The sequence below is a fragment of the Barbatula barbatula genome, assembly GCF_947034865.1.
Source record: "Barbatula barbatula genome assembly, chromosome: 5".
NCBI classification, from domain to species: domain Eukaryota; kingdom Metazoa; phylum Chordata; class Actinopteri; order Cypriniformes; family Nemacheilidae; genus Barbatula; species Barbatula barbatula.
The window spans coordinates 4,620,501-4,638,187 of NC_136769.1; the positions used below are offsets into that span (position 1 = coordinate 4,620,501).

Below are 17,687 nucleotides of genomic sequence, written 5' to 3' on the forward strand. Positions count from 1 at the left end.
ATCTTTCTCAGTTAAGTGCACTGATTTGAAGAGAAATGGATTTTATGAGACGGTGGAAAAAAGAAAAGCAACCAAACATATCTGCAAAAAAAATCGGTCTCATTTATCGGCCATTGGCTGGCCTGAATTCCAGAAATCGCCATCCGCCAGAGAAAAACCTGTCTGATTATATCGGTTGACCTCTGACCGAGTGCAGCTTTTAAATGTCTATTAAGCTATATATATATACAGCTATCCTACTGCTTGCTATCCTGAAAAGCAGTCCAAGGTTACCAGTGAGGGTAGCACGCAGTCCATGCCCATACCTGACAAAAGCTGAGATGATAAAGTAGGACGCGCTGAATTGACACATCTAAACTACAAAATTTCAGCCACTATTAGATTATTAATGATAATCTTAATCTAATCTAAATCTTTTTTTTTGCCTTGTTGTGCAAGCACTGTCGATCTTGTGCAGAGGCTGCAGCTTTTGCCAGAGGGGAACTGGAATCGCCTGGTTAGGCCTGGTTTCCCTCTGAGGTTTTTTCTCCTCCAATGGAGTTTTGGGTTCCTCACAACCGTTTGCCTGGCCGGGGGGGCTGCTAGAATTATAAAGTTTGATTTAATTAACACTGCATATAGGAATTTATAGTCCGTCTGATATTCGACCTGTGTTTCCCTCTCCTTATCTTGGGTGTGTGGTTCTAGGTGATGGCGCCTGTGCGTGGGTGTGTGTCTGCATGTCTGTCTGTGTGCGTGCCTGTCTGTCTGTCTGCGTGCCTGTCTGTCTGTGTGCGTGTCTGTCTGTCTGTGTGCGTGTCTGTCTGTCTGTGTGCGTGCGTTTGGAGTGTTTTGTGTGTGGCTTGATCTGTGTGTCTGTCTTCTGTGTTTTCACCTTTTTTGTTTTGACTTGCATAACCTTATATGTTTTGCTTATAGTCAATATGTTTTCTTGTACAGCTGATTTGTAACAATGAAAATTGTAAGAAGCCCAATATAAATAAAGTTGACTTGACAAAAACATGAATTAGCACTATTGTTGTACTGACACTGACAGGGAATTATTTATAATCAGCTGATGTGTCAGTAAAAATGACCATTTAAATATCAAGCCATGAATATTATGGATATTTGACTATGTACACTATGTTAAATACACTATTATACAGCAAGTAAAGAGGGCATCTGTAGCTTATTCATCATCATTACGTGTTCACATAAAATATGTTTTAAGCTGCTATGACACATGCTGTTTCTGCCAATCTTTATCTTAAATACCTACAGAGTAGTATTACATACATCGTATCTTCTAAGAGTATTTGGTTTGATCACATTTATAAAAGATAGATACAGTTGTAGGGCTTGCCGATCTTTCCGAAACAGCACATCATGATCTTCATAACAAAGAATCTCGATCCACGATCGGAGTTGAAATACAGGGCTGTACATACATTTTTTTGCACATAGCACTGGTGTTAACAACAAAGGACATTTATGTTATAAACAAATGGATCAATTAGGGCCATTTCATTTATAGTTTACCCATTTTTTATTGTTCCGTGTTATCCATATTTTACTATACAATCGTAATATATTCGTCCACATACTGTAAAAATACTGTAGTATCCCATACTATAGTATTTAATAGGCCTTCGGTAAAATGCAATAAAATTCCTAAAAAAGTTTTTGAACCTTACTATAGTAAATATTGAAGTATACCAGAATCAATTAATTTTCAATAAGAATATCACAATTTGCTATTTCAAACACTAGAGTATTAAGCGTTTAGGTTAACCTGTGTTTTATTTTGACGGGTAGACATGAGTTTAAATGTATGTAGTGTATGTCCTCATACAGAGATGCGCATACAAATCCATGAGCGCAAGTGTGTAGCATATTAAACTGTGCAACACATTCACTCCAGAAATGATAAGGCTCAAGATACGGCCATATGAACTCAATGCAGCCTTTAAACGAGTTTCAATCGCAAAATAGACTAAAACGAATAAAGTAGCGGTGCGCCATTGACTAACACCGCACACAAATAAGCCCAAGGACAAACACACTTCACAAAAACAAGCCACTCTGTCTAATGCGCTTGCAAAACTGTATGCAACACGTGAGACATCGCAGCACGGTGAAAGTGATTCAAAAGCTTACAGAGCTCTCTGTTCTCGTGTTGCTTCAATGTGTCTGTGCAGCGCTGAATGATGTCGAACACACCTTGTGTTTTAGATGACAGACAAGATCCTGATCCTCGAGATTCTGTTGACAAGTGGATTGAGGATCGACTGATAGATGGAGCGGTCACAGTGCTAAAAGATGCCGGACATGATGGATCGAGTTTTAAAATCATCAGATCGCCCACCCCTATACAACTGTAAATATTAACTCCTGGGGGTGTACGGGGGGGAGGAACTACATCCTTGCATCATCCCTGCTTAACTATTGATTCACTATAAGTTTGTGTTGTTAACATTAAGCACTACACGCCAATTGCCAACAAAAGACAGACATATGACTTAGTTTCACTTACCGCATGCGGTTCATGTCCGGCATCTTTTAGCACTGTGACTGCTCCATATATCAGTTTCAAATAATCTGCTGATCCAGCGTTACATCTACAGTTTATATTACATCTAGGGATTGGCGATATTATATCTGTTGTATCATATCGATTTACCGGTAGAAATTCTCCCCACGATAGGAAGAAGTCTTCCCCGCAATATAAACTCCTAGTTGATGACGTATTTCTTCGTGAGACCCATTCAAAGCTAATACGTGGAGCAAAAACGCGTATAGCAGAGGGCGGATGTGAAGCTGAGAAAGACTTTGCACTAAAAGAGGAGCTCTAACTCTCATGAAGGTAAATGTTAAGTTTCACTTTCATTTTATTTAATTCATTTTTTAAGTATTTGTTGATAGTCATAATACATTAAAACACCTCAACATTTAGTTTGGCTGAGTCTTTATTTAAACATTCGTTCGATGTTATGCGCGTGTGCACATTGCACAAATTGTTTAATATGATTACTTGCCTGTTATATACGGATGCATGAACGGAGCGTCCCATGCTCAGCTCGCGCCCACATTTGCTTTTATAGCAACACAGCGCGCACCGTTACCCATTTACATCGAGTATAAAATGTGAGTTTGTATTACGTTGTTTTAAATACGTTTGAGGGTATGACAGCGTACCGATTCAGTATATGTTTTTTTGAGAAGAGAAGGTCCAGGAGAGAGTGATTGAAAGCATGATACGATCCTTTCCACCAAACAATAGGTGATACAGTTTAGGCATGACATGATGTGGCTCTAGATAGCGAGAAACGAGTTTAAATTGCAAAATAGACTAATACGAAGTAAATTAGCGGTGCACCATTGATTGACATGACACACAAACAAGGACAAACACACTTCACAGAAACAAGCCGCTCTTTCTAATGCACGCTGGTTATTTTTTCTTCGCAAAGACCAATTTATGTGTCCAGTACGCAAACTCCTCATCTGTCATAGCGCTAAATTTGTTTTCAAATACATCACACAGGGAAACATGCGAGGCAGACGTGATATATATTTATCTAGCAGAAAATCATTAAGCTGTTGAACTTCACGCGGCGCTTCGCAGACCTTGCAGCAAGGCGAGGGTGATTCAAAAGCATACAGAGCTCTCTGCTCTCGCAGTGCTTCAATTTCATTCGCCAATGTGTCTGTGCAGAGCTGAATGATGTCGAACACACCTCTGGTTTTAGACGACAGACAAGATCTTGATCCTCGCGATGTCCTCTGCTTGATCTGCCTGTCTACGAGTGAATGAGTTGCACACTTTTACATCTTACAAACGTGTAGGGCTGCAGCTATCGATTCTTTTACTTCATCCACAGAGTTGTTCCAAGTTTACTTTACGAACATTGATGCTACTGTCAAACATACTGAAGCTTAAGCGTCTTCGCGTTCACCCGCCAAAATAAAAGTCTGCCTAATGACAAAAGAATAAACTTGTAGTAAATGTACAAACTGTAGTAAACAATATAGTATGCTTTAATATTTACTATAGTAACGTAACGTTTAAATATTTTAGCCAAGAATTGTACTGCATATAGAATTTATATGGACAAAATCTATTTACAAGGGGTGTAACAGTTCAAATGACTCAAGGTTCGGTTTGTGTCACAGGTTTTAGGTTTTGGTTTCGGTATGTGCCATGTTCAGGGAAAAGGGACTACTGACAAATAAAAATAAGAACAATTAATCAAGCTACAGCACCAATAAAACAACAGAGCAAAGTAGAAAATAAAATAAGACACTGTATAAATGGATTAAAGTAATCACATTGCATATGTACAAATTAAATAAAGATGAATCATAGCTGAAGTTACAGAAGCTATTGCAGTGAGCGTTTTCCTTGAGTTTAACAGACAGCTGAATATACAGAATATGTTGTTGTCACTTTAAGAGGAATGCAACAGATCCAGTACAGTAATTCTATAATTATGCGTTGTTTTAGTCTGTTTCGTCCGTTTACTTAAGACATAAACTATCATGTTTGATAAGATACTCAACAAGAGGTCTATCTTGTGCATTATCTTGCACTTAAATGTTTACATTTGCAAGGCTTGAATGAGTTTAGTTTAAACAGCAACACACGTTTTGCATTTTCAGCCATTCTTTTCACTATTGCATAAACTGAATGCTCAAAATTCGCTTTTTATATTTTTACCTGCTTTTCAATATAATACCATATAACTTCAACTAAAATTTTGCATAAACAAGAAGGATAAAAAAAAAAAATCGAGCCCTCTCCATTCTTGAATAGCCTAAATCAGGCCAATAACTGACTGTTAAAGAATGTACTGTAGTCTATACAAAAAAAGCACACATTAAAAAGTGTCATTCAACATTGTGAACTAAAAATATGAAAACTGTTGGATTATTCAAAATGATTTAAAGAAAAAAAAAACATTCATGCAAGCAATTTGGACTAACAACCATTTCAGTTCACCTCTCTCCTTCAAACTCCGTCCACAAATGCTAAGTGTTTTCTAAGGATCCATTGGGACTTGTTCTTCCTAACTGTCTGTAGTTACCATGAAACACTTTACAACGCAGTGGCTTCACTACTCTTCACGTGTCGCTTTCCGCTGACTCCGCCTCTCACATGTGTGTGTGGATAAACGCGTTGCCTGAAGCCCCGCCTCTGCCAGAGAGCAGACGATGCAGTGCAATCGAGAAAAATGTTGGTGACATTTTATGTAAAGAATAATATAATAATTATTTAAAAAATCGATCGCAATATATCGCAGCACCAAAAATGATCGCATTCATTTCCATATTTTGTCCGATAAATCGATATATTGACTATCGCGAACTTTTTTGCACATAGCACAGGCCAAGCAGTTGTACAGGTAGCCCAAGTGCAAAACTTTAAGCCATATCATTTTACCCATTTCTTATTGTTCTGTGTTGTCCATTTTTTTTACAATACAATGGTAATATACGTGTCCTATAGTATAGTAAATACTATAGTATTTATTTAGCCTACAGTAGACTGCCTAGATAATATAGTGTGTTTGAACCTTACTATAGTAAATATTAAAGTGTACTACTATTACTGAAGTTGATCAATTTACAACAAGAATACCACAATTTGCTGAATCAAATACGATATAACACTAGAGTATTTAACGTTTAGGTTAACCTGTGTTTTATTTTGACGGGTCGTCTTGAAGACGCTCCCACAAAAGACACTTGAGTTTCAGTGTTTCTCAAACAGTGAAAACAGTTAAATGCACCTGAAATAAACTCTCAGGGCAACTCTGGACATGATGTTGAGATGTGTTTATGTCCTCATACAGTGAGACGCATACAAATCCATGAGCGCCACACGTGTAGCACGTTAATCTATGCAACACATTCACTCATACACGCAGAACCGGCAGATGACAGAGTTATTGCAGGATTCCGCGTCCGCATCACGGAAATCACAAGGCTCTGGATATGAACTCAATGCAGCCCGGAAACGATCGCAAAATAGACTAAAACTAAGTAAATTAGCTGTGCGCCAACGCCACACAAACAAGCTGCTGTGTCTAATGCACTTGTAATGTCGCGAGTGACGAGACTACTGTCAGACCTCCCGCTCCAGTCCAAAGTACACAAGTTACCGATTGGTAAAGACGCAATAAGTCAGAAATGTACTCCGCAGCACATTTTTTTTCACCATAGAGAAAACTAAAAACGTGTGATTATTTTAAAAAAGTATTATTAAATGATTATCAATATAATTTAACAAAAAATACATAACTTAAATCTTTTAACTGGTAGAACTAATCTGTCAAAATGTTTACCATCGGTTAACATTCAATATGTAAATAATAACGTGAGCCATGAGAAAGAAGGGAGTCTCGAAATAACGGTACTTTCCACATTGAGATACAGTATTGTATTTCCTGGTGCAGGTGTATTTCAACAAAACAAAAGTAAAGCATGAGAGCTGACTCATGCCACAGGATAGCCCAACCTTTTTTATTCTAACCTGCCAGTCTGGGATTCATCTGTAAACTCAGCAATAAACTACGTGTTAGTCTGCTCAAAACTGACTGTTCTTTTAACATGTACTCATCCTCATGTTGGTCCTAAGCCAGATATAAAAACTGTGTTAGTCTTTCGTACACTAAGGCTAAACTTGTTGCGATAGTCGTTTCACCGGTGATACAGTGTCCACCCGACTACCGATTACATCACTTATCGACCATGGCACCGACCCCACTGTCATTTTTTGTAATAATTCATAACTCACTAATCACTTAGTTTAGTTAACGACCAGACTGCGCATTTGTACGTGGCTGCTGCATTCAGCATAAGCGGAACAAGTGTCGCAGCAAAGTTTATGTTTCGTATTTATTTAACAAACGTTTTTCGTTTCGTATTCCCTTCTTATTTATTTGTTGCACAATGTGTGACGTGATTACGCATTTTGTTAATATAGGCAACTTATCTGACGTAAATGTTTTTATTTTCATTTCTTAAACATTTTTTGCTTGATGTGTGCTGGGATTATCCGGTTGTACGGTCTGCGTTTAACAAGCAAATCTCATTGTGGGGTGGGCGATCTGACGATCTTAAATCAAGATCGATCTTGAAGTATCGATCCTCCTTTTATGTAGACAAACATTAACGTCCTTTGTTGTTAACCAGTGTATTTATGTGAAGATCTGTGCATTTGTGTTTTGTAATAATGATAACAGACATTTTATACTTGTGCTACTTGTACAACTGTTTAGCCTGTGCTACAAAACTTCAAACCTTTGTAGCATCCGTGCTACGTGCATTTATGTACAGCCCTGTATTTCAATTCAGATCGTGGATCGAAATTTATTGTTATGAATTTCGTGATATGCTTTCTTGGAAAAGATCGGGAAAGCCCTATCTCAATGTTAATTTTTATCGTTTTGTGTGTTTTTTTATTAAGAAAGATATTGAAACCACCATCAAGCAATTGCCGTTCTCGTATTGCAAATTATTATTGTGCAGGGGCAATTTTGAAGCACTGTCCTACACTTTACGATATCTAAATAAACTCTTTAAACTAACCATTATAGATACACAGACAACACGGTAGCGAGCAGGGAAGAACACGTTTCCAAACAGGGTTTAAATTTCGCTGTGCGATTGCGAATAATTCAAGTAATTCCCGCAATTTTAGCTATAATAATTCACACACAAAATGTATTTGCTTTATTTCAAATCTAATTTTCAAATAAATCCTCAGATACGTTCAAATGACAGCGCGTTTCTTCATGTGATGCTTGAGAACGTTATGAGCAGCGCATTTCCCAGCAACTGTACATTTACATTTAGGCATTTGGCAGACGCTTTTATCCAAAGCGACTTACATAGCATTATCCTATACATGTTACATAGGTATCTGCAATCCCCTGGGAATCGAACCCACAACCTAGCGTTGTTAACGCAATGCTCTTACCACTGAGCTACAGGAAAGCTGTAGCTCAGTAGCTAGGCACAATAAAATGGTGAGCGCAGGGATGCACCGAAGTTTTTGCTGTAGAAAATAGCATTCAAAGGCCGAAAATGTCTGCTGCGTTGTGTCTCCCGCCAGTGCTAATGCTCTCTCTCACTCTGCCATCAAGACAATAATGTCAACCTGTCATAACAACGAATACAAATGAATGAATACAACAAGAAAATCTTGAAAGCCAGCAGACAGAAAATGACATGAAAGCTGTATGCAATACGTGACTACGCTCTATTGACGCATGCATTGTAAAACTGAGCTCAAACCATGTGAACGCAACAGACTCTCATATAGATTAGCGGAATGATATGATGATTTGTATATAGTGCATTACTGTTTTTATTTAATTCTCTTTTTTTTCTCTCAATGTATATTTGCACCACGTGGACACTTTCTTCTGCACTTAGCTCCTGTCGCCAAGTCAAATTCCTTGGTAATAAAGCTCCTTCTGATGTATTTTCTCCAACCCATCTCCAGAAGCGCATTTCAAGCCCGTGTACAGACCCACTGCCACAATGCCTGTTGTTTTCATTCAAATGATTGTGTACCATATACAAGTTTGTAACTTGACTACTATTATGCATATAGTAATTGTAGAACTTCACATTATAGGTAATAAGGGCTGGGCGATCTTCCCAAAAATAGCATATCATGAGCTTTCCTGTAGCTCAGTGGTAAGAGCATTGTGTTAACAACGCAAGGTTGTGGATTTGATCCCAGGGGATTGCACATACCTATGTATAAATGTATGGGATAATACAATGTAAGTTGCTTTGGATAAAAGCGTCTGCCAAATGCATTAAAAAGTAAATGATCTTGATAAAAAAATTGCTCGATCCACGATCTGAATTGAAATACAGGGTTTTTTGACACTAACTTTTTTGCAAATAGCACTGGTGCTACAGAGGTTTAAAGTTTGGTAGCACAGGCTAAACGCTTGTATAGGTAGTATAAAACATCTTTTATCATCCTTAAAAAACACAAATGCAGAAGACTGGTTAACGACAAAGGACATTAATGTTAGATACAAATGGATAAATTAGGGCCATTTAGTTTTTCAGGGTTTTTCCTACATTGAAAACCGTTCACTCGCTCGGTGTTCGACTTCATTCTGTATTTCGCAGGCCGATCGGCATATGATGTGAAGAAGCTGCAGAAGCAGACGGCATTGTATGCTTCAAAGGCTCTTGCAGAAGTCTTGTCAGAGAATAGCGTACCAGTTTTTCACGGCAGATTATCCAGGGGTAACTCGGGTAAAATATTCGCCGGATGTGCCATGTGAAACATGGATTCGGTCTTCTGACTTTTTGTCATCGTGTTAATTTTGATTGATGTGCGCAGGAGATGGACAGTTCAGAAACTGCCGTGTTGTGCTTCATTCAGCGCTGCACAAGACCCATCGGCATATGATATCAGAGTTCTGCTCGTACAACTGACAAAACAAATCCTATCCGGAGATGAGGTGTTTTCCATCTTAACTTCTATCTTTTGCAATGTCCTATGCTGTGATTTACACTGGGTTCACACCAGACCTGTAAATCACATACAAAGTCAATGCAAAAATGCGTAAACACGCGAGAAGTTGTTTTTTACTTTGATCGATATTTTCTCCTCTGTCTTGAAGCAGGGACAAGCTCTCCTGTCTTGTCAGTCTATGGTGCATTTTCACAAGAGCACTTAGACACATGTGCATTCGGTTTAAGAAAATACATATTAAAGTTGTTGGTTTGTTTGTTTTTTGCACAAAGCACTTTGATCAGATGGACCAATTTAACAATGTCTTCAGTTCTTTTCTGGACCATGACAACACCTATAACTATGATGTCTACGCGGAGGCCTGGAAATCTCTCGGATGACACCAAAAATATCTTTATTTATGTCCCGAAGACGCAGAGAGGTCTTAAACCATGTTGAACGTCATGTGGGTAGGTACAAAATAACTCAATTTAGATTTTGAGGTGAATTTTTCCTTTACTATAATCATATTTAAAAAAATGTGTTGTTTAAATAAAAACAGATGTGTCAGAATTTATTTCCCCCAAAATCCTTAAATCCCCCATTGCTAATAGTGTAAAAACTAAATTCAGGCGCTGCCGAGAAAGGCACAGCGCGTTCCGTAATTTGCAATTGGTGCATTTTGCGGCGTCAGACACAGAACAAACAACACCCCGCTGCAAAGTGCGTTTTAAGTTTGTTGCTAGCAAATTTAGCAGTACGACCAATTTACAGCCGCACATCAAACAGAAAAATCTATTGAAATCGCAAATCTAATTTTTGGTGAAAAAAGCTGGGATTTGTTTTTGCACATATCGCCCGTCCTACGATAGCTGTGCTCATACAGTCAAATGCTCGTAAAACTTTGGAGATGAAGTTCACGTGTTACATCCTCAAACAGTGCAGAAGCAGACAAATCCTCAACCATCACTCGGATAGTTCGCTAATCTGTGCACCTCATTCACTCAGAAAAACCAGATGACATATTGAAATAACAGGGTTCCTTATCTGCATCTATTTACGTGGGTTCCATGCGCTGCACCATTGATTATTGTCACACAAACAAGCACGACCACGACAAACGCAATTCACACAAACACGCAGCTCTGTCCAATGCACTTATTCTTATTATTCTTAGCACAGACATATTTTTCGTAGCATTGTTATTTATTTATTTGTATTACAAGTCAAATTCTCTCTCACTTGCCCAATCAAAACAGTCACTTGTCCTGCACAAGCATTAGCGCCGAGCCCTGAAAAATGCGTTAAACTGTGCAGCTCATTTGCGCAAAGCAGCAGGTGACTTTTTTTAATGTATAGCATTCTGCATTGAAATCTATTTACTTACTTACAGTTATCACCCTACGACATGGTAAGTACGCTTGTAAACACCACAGCGGTGTTAAAAAATATCAGCAAAGCCCCCCAAAAAACCCTCCAATTCAGATGACTGAAACTGATGCATGAAGACATGCACGCTAACTGGAGATTAAAAGAAAACTTCTGCTTTTCTTCAAACGCCGTCTCGATGATCACGGTGGAGATCAAATTAAAAATATATAAATAACATGACTTCGTGACAACAATATCGTTCTGACTCGAATGAGTTTATTGGTTAGCTTCACTACTTACCACGATTAATGACCATCCAGCCATTTTATCATTTGTATGTCAGAAAATGTCCCGTTCAACATAAATTCAACCCTATATAAGCGTACTGAACAAATCAAACACCTTGCTTATATTTCTTACAATGCTTATGTGAACACGCACATAAGAACCTTCAACTGGAATGGACTTACACATTGGTAGCTTTGAAAATACTGTATTGTCTGATTTGATGTATTGCTGGTGACATAGTACTAAACGTCTAGATTATAGACAGGACTCGAGCCTGGTCTTGCAGGATTCTTATGGACCAGACTGGGTTCAAAGGTTAGACCCTAACCCAGTTTAAGATGTTTTCTGGGGGGATCTGAGGGATTGTGAGACGAAAGTGAACTTTGTCTTGTGGGTTTTATTCAATCAATCTGGCCAAAGAGAATTATGGAGACGTTTACCTGAACCTAACCTCCAGGGATTCTTATAGGTTTCAAATGCGTCCGGTGAGTTCTACCTGCACCAACTAGAGAAACAGCTGATTTAACACGCGAGGTCTCTGTCACACAAGCATCAAAGATCGTCAAACATGGTCTGATGTGAATTATGAAGCTGACAGGACACGTGAGGTCGGAGAGGTTTATGATGGTATCGGGATCTTACCTGGAGGGTCGGAGGAGGGTAGCGCAGGTGAGTTCATCTTGGGCCGTTTTGCGTTGGGGGGACCCATTTCCAGCAGATTATCGGCCATCCTGTCTTCTTCACAAAAACACGTTACAGCAAAAAGATTGTCTTCCCGGAGCCCAAGAGGGGGACAAAGCGAAATAAATCAAACGGACCCTCGGGTTTTTCTATTATTATTCAGCGATCAGGGGCCAATAATTAACAGATGGGGCTCAAACGCGGCTCAACAGCGCCCCGCTCCGCCACCGCCATTCACCCCATGATAATCCAACACCCAAAACCCGCATAATTAACCGTAATAATCACCCCAAAACCCCCCGAAAATAAATTATACCATCGTTAAAACCGAGAAAAACGACGAGGAAAAACCATCGACCCGTGCTATTGCTTCAAGCGGCTCGCGCGAATCTCTCCAAAGAGGCGTTTTTCTGTGAATAAAAAAGAAAGACCTCCGAGCTCCATATCCAGCTCCGACCGAAAAATCGACAAAGTCCCGAAACATAAATCGAAAACGCGAGGAAATAATTATATTCGGTTTCTGCGAGTGGCACAGGAGCGCCGCTCGCGCTGAAGGGGGAAATCAGATATACGGGGGTTTTCCAGCCGAGCACAAAAACGGCTCCATTTTGCCTATATTCGCCGCAAAGATCCTCGATTTGGCCCGAAGCTGGTCGTTTCCGTCGCGACGAAGATATTTGGGCCGGTTCTGGTGGAGCCGGGTGCATAAAAAATGAAATAATGATCTCCCGAAATCCTGACGCTCATCCGCGACAAGATGGCGGCTGTTGATTCCTTCGATACAAAAAAGTTTTTTTCTTTTCCAGCCAGACTGTGGAGGGGGAGGGGCTGCGCAGGCACGCCTCTCACGCACGCGTGTACGTCACACGGCGTGGATCAAAACGGCCGCTAGGGGGCGTGGTCGGCATTTCATTTAAGTGAACGAGATGCGAGGAGAATTTGGTCAATTTGAAGAAAATCTACTGTAAAATACTGTATATGTTACTATTAATACAGGCTGCTACGATAAAACATATAAGGTGGAATAATAAAGTACGGTTTTGTCATTTTGGAGTGGTCTCTAGGTTAAAATAAAGTGCAATATTATACCTATACGATAAGGATAATCTGTTCCCAATAGTTTTATTTATAGTATTAGGTACAGAAGAATCTATCAAATGCGTGTGCGTGATATTAAGTGATTGAAAAGGCAATTAAAAGTCAACAGACGAAATGCAGACTTTAACACTGTATTATTAGCGTTCCCTTTTCATCCATTGTCTCTCATGACACAGTATGGCACATGCATATGTATAAATAATACAAATAAGGATGATGTGTCGACACAGATCGCAATGCATATGTACAAACACAGCAGATTTTTTCACACGTTACACATTGAGTTTATATGCCTTAATAAAGTATGTCAGAGTAAACGTGAAAATAATACATTCTGAATAAATAAACTCTTTGGCGAGAAGTTCCAGTGATTCATCTATTAAGACACAAGTTGTGTATCAAGCTTCATTGCTGAAATCAAATTGCTTGGGATCATCAACTGGTCGAAACAATCAACTAAACAGAGAAAGAAAGAAAAAGTGTCTCTTCTGTTATCGTGCATTAGTACAGCCCTTTCATTGCTCGCTATGAAGTTGTGACGAGCAGTTCGTCTCAGGTAAACTTCTTTCAAATGGCAATGTCTAAAAACAAATGCGTTTCATCAGGCTGAGATCAACCGTTTAGGCTCTATGGCAGCGGTTCACGGTGCTTATTTTGCAAGTTTGATATTGCTCTCCATCTCTAAAAACAGAGGAGCCCTGAAGGGTTGTGTGCTCATATTCCCTTTTAGGCAGCAATGGCACTTGTATTATTGTTATTAAGGTCGTGCCCTATAAAATGAAACCTGTATAAACGGGTACCGTCACTTGGTGTCACAAAAACAAATCAAAATCAGCACAGAATTATAGTCACTTATTTAAGAATCGCATCTTGGAGTCATATGACAGTGAGTTTCACATTCAAATCCAATATACATCAGGCATGGACATGGCAAGCAAATTCTTTTAAAGAAAAGGCACAGCGCTAAAAACGATTAAAATTAATTGAGATTAAAAAGCACATAACATAATTATGCATTTGTGTATTGAAATGAACAGGGGGTGTCATTTGTCATTTCGATACATAGTAAATAAGTAAAAGGCACTAATACACGTGAAACTAATTGATACAAATGAATCACATTTTCTGTATGGCATCACGGCAGAGTTATACATAAGGTCACATAGTTTAATCATAGAACAATCTTATGAATATTATTAATGTGTCTCTTGAAAAGTAAATGAGAAAATCATCGACAGAAAAGTTTGAGCACACAACCCTCTACACTATGACAGTGTTGCCCACTATAAAGCCAAAGTGATAGAAACAACTACATTAAACTCTTATCAAAAGTAGGAAAAAAAGATGAAGTCCATCATTTTCAAAGCGAAACAGTCAAGTAATTGATGCAACATCAGTGCAAAGTTTCATACATACATTGCGACAGATCTGTCTAATATCCCTTACAATACTTTACCCTTTACTATTGCACGGCAAAAAGACAAGCAGGCTAGTAACCTAGTCTAATATTTCACAAACATCTGTACATTTAACTGGCATGGTCCATTTCGACTGCCCGGATTATTGCCAGTTTGTTTTACCCACGATTCTGCCAATATCATTTACAGAACGTACTTCGTTTTCTAATCATCAAGATGGCTAATCTTCTTTATATCACACCAAGTTTTATTCCAAGATCTCAGTGCAGCTATGAAAGGCAACGATACCCAAAGTCACCATGAAATAACAAATTTACCCTCTATAAAGTATAAATGAATATTGAATGAGAACATTTTGAGATGGACTTGATTTTATCCCCATGTAGATGACAATTGAGCCTGCTGGGGTTGTATAGGTCTCGTGGGACGAGGAGGCTGAAGGTTGCAATCGCTGTGTACACCGATGCAAACGTTTCAAATGGATCTCATCTGCAACATTCAATTGTTGTATTGAGTAAGATTTGTAGAAAAGTTGCATGAACTCCAGCAAGTCTAAACATCTGTTGAACATCTCTGTCTATCGGTCAACACTAGAATAGCGTGCACGGATGAATCGTGCACAAAAACACTAGGCACATCACATGCAATGAAAAAGTAAAGTGTGAAATTCAAATTTCACGAAAGATTTTACTTAACAACTTGTTCCTATGCTTATAAAGACCCTTACATTTAGATTCTTTCTCTAAGTTAAAGTGATAAATCACTCAATAAAAAGAAAGTGGGTAACCGAACAGCACTGGACCCCGTTCACTTCTATGGTATGGACACAAGACCAACGCAAGTAAAGTCCAGTTTACAATTTTGTGTTTTGTGGAAGATACTATACAGGTTTGAAATGATGACAGAATTTTCATATTTGGGATAACTATCCCTTTAAGAAGCTAATTCACTGATGCAGTTTATGTCCTTTAAGACTATGAGAGTTTTTTTTTTAAGATTTTGACCTTAAGACCTTGCTATTTCGTGTTATTTCAAACATTCGATTTGGAAACGAATGAGAGAAAACCAGTCCGGAGGATGCACCATGCACTTAAATAAAACAAGATCATTTCTGTTATAGTGTTTGATAGTCTTGGTTATAACTGAGCCCACAGCTCGATCTACATTTCACTTCTTTAAAGAGACGTTTTGACGTTACCTTTGTGATGGTTTGTCATCAAAACTGCAACACCCTTTGTTAAATTGTCCAAACATTCTCTTAAATACTAATAAATGGAAAAACGTATACAATGCACAGAAAATTAAATATTGCAACTTGAAAAGTATAACTGGTAAAACTTAAAATATCCAAAAATACTTCTTAAACCAGTAAAAGCATTTTCGAACACCGAATCGACAAGCATGAATCTTATTATCCTAAAGGCACTTCACTAAAATAAATCTGAAGAATGAATAATTCACAAAACAGAACAGAAAAAACAAGCGGGAAATGGTATTAAATTGATAGTAAATAAATGGGAATAACTGTGGTTTGTGCTGTCCCATTGCATCTCTGCAGCATTCCTTCTTTTCCTCTGTGGTTCTCCGGTCTGACTCTACAGTCCAAGAACTGTGTCGTACTGCTAGAGAGATCAAGACACCAGTAATCGGCCTTGCTGTACTAACGCTTTAAGATCGTGTGTTTTAATTCAGACGTTCCCCTTTACCCAAATCTACGCTACACTCTTAAAAAAAGGTGCTTCAAAAGGTTCTTAGCCATTAACATCTGAAGAATCTGTTCTTGAGATTATAAGAAAGTAAGAAAGAGATGGTGCTTCAAAGAACCTTTGACTGAACGGATCTTTGTGGAACAAGAAATTGTTTCTTCTATGGCATCGCTGTGAAGAACCTTTAAAGCACCTTGATTTTTAAGAGTTAATGATATGTACATTCCTAAGCATGCCTATCCCTGCAAACTCAACGGAGCCCATGTTTAAAGGGTTAAGGACAACATCTTTGGCTTGTCAGAGTTTTGTCAGTTCTCCAGTGTATTCAATATCTTTCTTTTCTGTGGCCTTCGATTCAAGGTTTTCTGACTGTCTGGAACCCGGCACATCAGAGGTCAACGTTGGGTTTGGTGGTTTACCGAATGCGGCCAGATTACCACTCAAGTTGGTTTCTGGTCTATAAGTCAGGCCAACGGCAGACGCGGATCGCTGAGTTTTGGACGTACCGCTGCTGAGATCACTCCCAGATGCCTTCTCGGTGAAGTCTCTGCTTGAGTAGCCCTGTCCTGTAAGCCCTGAGCTGACGGAGAGAGATGCGCATACTCTGCTGACGTTAGAGGGAGGCACCAAATTGGCGATCTCATCGGTGGGCGAGCGACCGATGCTCCCGTCCACCTGCGCTCGGATTTCCGGCGAGACTGAGAGCTGGTACTTCGGCACGGGTCCTCTGTCTGCGCTCTTTGGATACAGGTAGGTCTTCATTTGACCCTTGCCCTTCACGTTGACAGTTCCGCGGTAGTCAAATTCGTGGTCCATTCCGCTAAGCACGCAATAGCTCTCCTCGCTGACCTGAACGCGGCACTCCACGCCGGTGGTGTCCATTCGGCTGGCGATGTTCACCGTGTCGCCCCAGATGTCGTAGAGTAGCTTGGTGGTGCCGATCACTCCGGCTGTGAGGGGTCCGTGGTTGAACCCGATCCGCAATTTGAACTTAAAGCCCAGCATGTTTTTGTTAAAGTCGTCGACCACGTGCATCATTTCCAAGGAGAACTCGAACAGGGCTCGCAGGTGGGCGTGCGGGTGCGCCTGATCACTGCACTGTTGCACGTTGAGACCCGACGCTGCCATGTAGGTGGCGCCGATGGTCTTAATTTTCTCGATGTTGGAGAAGTCGGACTTGCGCAGGAGTTCGTCAAAGTCCCCGATGAGTTCGTTCAGGACGCGGTAGCACTCTTTGCCGCCCTCGTAGCTCTCCTCGTAGAACTCGCTGAAGTTGACGATACTGGCGAAGATGACGCCCACGTTGTCGTGGTTCTTCGAGTAGCTCGGGGTCACCTTTAGCTGCTCAGCCACGTGGATGGGGATGATGTTCCGCAGGAGCCAGTCTGCCTGGTCACGCATGTTTTGGATCTTGATACGGTGTTGGTCGGCTTCCACGTTGCCGTGGTAGTGAAGACGGTAGCTAACCTCGAATTCACGGTTCAGGAACCAAACGAGTAGAATCAACAGGAAAAAGGCCACCAGAGCCTCTGGTCCAAGCAGGTCCTGCGGTCCCGAAGCTTTCGAAGAGGACTGGACTTCATTATCAGTGCTGTTGAGGTTGCTGGATCAAATATAAAAGAAGAAACAGCAAAAGTTTGAATGTTTTTCAATACT

General features: G+C 39.8%; 2 protein-coding genes across 4 annotated transcripts in view; both read right to left on the reverse strand.

Annotated features, from left to right (window-relative positions):
• crebbpb (CREB binding lysine acetyltransferase b) overlaps window positions 1–12,590 on the reverse strand; it is a 40,235-nt gene extending 27,645 nt beyond the window's left edge. For 2 of the 3 annotated variants that reach the window (XM_079457271.1, XM_079457269.1), the window contains exon 1: window positions 11,771–12,584. In XM_079457271.1, the coding sequence (XP_079313397.1) occupies window positions 11,771–11,858 (88 nt within the window). In that variant the 5' untranslated portion in view covers window positions 11,859–12,584. Of the gene's footprint in view, window positions 1–11,770 lie in introns of all 3 variants that reach the window. The other variant, XM_079457270.1, reaches the window with a different exon arrangement.
• A 439-nt stretch (window positions 12,591–13,029) lies between these two features.
• Window positions 13,030–17,687, reverse strand: part of LOC306894485 (adenylate cyclase 9) — a 32,813-nt gene continuing 28,155 nt past the window's right edge. Inside the window, exon 10 of the mRNA XM_079457076.1 lies at window positions 13,030–17,634. Within this exon, the coding sequence (XP_079313202.1) occupies window positions 16,329–17,634 (1,306 nt within the window). The 3' untranslated portion in view covers window positions 13,030–16,328. The remainder of the gene's footprint in view (window positions 17,635–17,687) is intronic.